At 59.5% G+C, this 2,667-nt stretch overlaps 1 protein-coding gene across 1 annotated transcript; it reads right to left on the bottom strand.

The window, feature by feature from the left end:
- Positions 1-260: 260 nt before the first annotated feature.
- Positions 261-926, bottom strand: RNF222 (ring finger protein 222). The gene has a single exon (XM_009334050.1). The coding sequence runs from the start codon at positions 924-926 to the stop codon at positions 261-263; it is 666 nt and encodes a 221-aa protein (XP_009332325.1).
- Positions 927-2,667: the final 1,741 nt, after the last annotated feature.

Here is a 2,667-nt window from a genome sequence, read left to right as displayed (position 1 = left end):
GCTAAGACACTGGAGAAACCCACTAGCGGTTTGACCTGCCATGTTTTAAGCAAAAGAGGTGGAAAATGCCAGCAGTGCCTGTGAGCGCCAGGAGATCTGCAGAAAGGTCTGAAAGTCCATTCAGTCCCTGGCCAGATGAGAGAGCTTCACCTGGAGCTGCTTCTGGACTTTCTCATGGGATCTTTCGAGAGACGTCCCAGCCCTAGCTCTGTCCCAGCATCAGTGACACCTCTTCAGTATCTGAGCTGATCCCATCCCTGCTACGAGTCCCTCTTCACCAGCAGCAGCCAAGGCAGCACAGCCGCCAGCATGGCCACAGTCAAGATGAGGAGGATGGCGAGGGCGATGGGTGACTGGCAGCATTTCACCCCCAGAGCTGAGCTGGATGACACCGAGCTCTGTGTTTCCGCTCTACTTCTCCTCCCCAGGGAGCCGCAGTCCATGTCCACCAGTGGCATCCCGTGGTCGCTGATGACAAAGATGTGGGCTTCCCGCGCCATCTCTCCTGGGACCACCTGCGAGTCCATGGGGCCATTCCCCGTGCTGCAGCACTGGTCAAAGCTCTGCACTGGCATCACAAAATGGCTGGGCACCACCAAGGTGTTGCTGGCCTCCATTTTGGTCAGATGGGACAAGGACGAAGGTGACAGAGGCATCTCCAGTGTCCGGGGGTTGGTGCCTGCCTTGGGTGGCCACAGAGCCGCCTTCTTGCTGAGGAAAGTCACGTAGCGGCAGACGGGGCAGATGATGCTGCTCTGGACCTGGCCATTGAGCTTGGCAGAGAGCAAGCACTTCACCAGGCAGTCGTGGCAGAAGGTGTGCCCGCAGCTGAGCTTGCGGTGCGTGGCCTCCAGCGGGTGAAACTTCTCGTAGCACACGGGGCACTCGGCTGGGGGACCCTCCTTGCTGGATGAGGTCTCAGACATCCCTGCTCTGTCGGCCACAGGTGCTCCCCAGCTGCGAGGAAGAGGCACGATGGGTTAATAAGGGTCTCGGTTGCAACAATTAGCATGATCCACCTCTTCATCTCTCCTCTTCCTCCCTGCTCTCTTGCCTTTGCCCTCTTGCCCCTAACAGATGCAGTGGACAGCTACTAGACGTGGTCTCAACAAGGCAGGGCATTTTCAGGAGCATTAAGCCTCTCAGTGTGGCCCTTGGGGCAAGAGAGAGATGATGAGAGGACCTCAGCTCCAGAGCCACTGGGGACAACAATTCCTGGCTGCAAAATCACATAGAAAAGGGCATGAGCCCCTGGATGGAGCTGTGTCTACCTGCTCAGCGCCTGGTACAGATAAAGCAGGTTCAGCTTGTGTCACGAGTGCCTCCGTGCTCTGCTGCCAGCTCCAGGTGCGTGGGGGGTGGGAACTCCCATCCCACAAAGAAACCTGCCAAGGAAAGGGAGATGATCCCATCCCAGAGGACGCAGAGGGGCCAGGAGGAGCAGAGGGAGGCCAGGCCAGTTGGGCAGGTGGGAGCAGAAGACCCCACAGGGATGGAGAGGGAGCGTGCTGTACCCAGGGCAGGCAGCGAGGACACTTCCAGGCTGCTGGACGATGTCCCAGGCTGGTGGCCAGGCCACCGCTATCTCCAGGCCGTGCTCCTCACTCACGTTGGAGCACGGTGCAGGCAGCAAGCCCCGGAGACCGACGTCTCCTGTTAGTCAGAGCAGGTAGGGCAGAGCCCAGCCGGCTCGCCTGGCCCCCGCCCTGGCCCGGGGTGCGAGGGGGAGTGGGGCCACTATGATCCCCAGACCTGCATCTGGGCTGGGTCTGAAGCTCTCCCGTGCGTCTCCCAGGGCAGGGAGCATTCACATGACGGCTTCAGGGGAGGGAGAGGGGAGAGGGAAGATGGGAAAAGGGAGAGATGAGAGGGGAGAAGGGTGAAGGGAGAGGGAGAAGGGAGAAGGGGGAAGGGGGAAGGAAGAGATGAGAGGGGAAAGGGGAGAAGAGAGACAGGAGAGGGGAAAGGGGAGAGGAGAGAAGGGAGAAGGGAGAGGGAAGAGGGGAGAGGGGAGAGGGGAGGAGGGGAGCTGAGCTCAGCTCCCTTCTCTTAGACTAGTTCAGGAACTGGAGCATCATAAAACCTGCAGGTTTTTCCAGACCTTGTAGCATTTTCAGACCCGACCCAACCTGCACCCCTTTTCTCACACATGACTGTGTCCATAAGCATCCCCACAGCTGTTTCTGGAGGTTTTGCCATACCGTCCTTAGCTGCCCTCTTGCACGGGAGCCACCCCCTGCACCGGGATGGCCACAAGAACACAATGAACCATCCCCTCCCCGTGCAAGAGAAGAAAGACCCAGGCTCCTGCTCTGGTTTAGGAGGGATCAGGGACTTGACGCTCACCCAAAGTGCTGCAGAAGGAGACCCTATTCCCGTGCACCTGCTCCTCCATGCCCCAAAGCCCCCTTACCTGCTGCAGGGCATCAGGGCAGGAGCCCCCCCATGCACTCCACTGCTGTCCCCAGAAGCGGGGCTGGCCGTGCCCCAGCCCCAGCACCAAGCACCAGCTGGAGAGAGGACCGGGACACCTATATACCACAGAGGTGTTGGCTGCGTGTTTCATGCAGGCGCGTTGCGCAAAAGCTGGAGCAGGGACAGGGACAGCTCCTGGGGAGTGAATGCGGAGGAACTTGTTCGGGTTTTAAAGGCCTGATATTCACCTGG

Source organism: Pygoscelis adeliae, unplaced genomic scaffold (assembly GCF_000699105.1).
Source record: "Pygoscelis adeliae isolate BGI_AS28 unplaced genomic scaffold, ASM69910v1 Scaffold11, whole genome shotgun sequence".
NCBI lineage: Eukaryota > Metazoa > Chordata > Aves > Sphenisciformes > Spheniscidae > Pygoscelis > Pygoscelis adeliae.
Note: the sequence above shows the minus strand (reverse complement) of the source record. Positions and strands in the feature narration are given on the sequence as shown.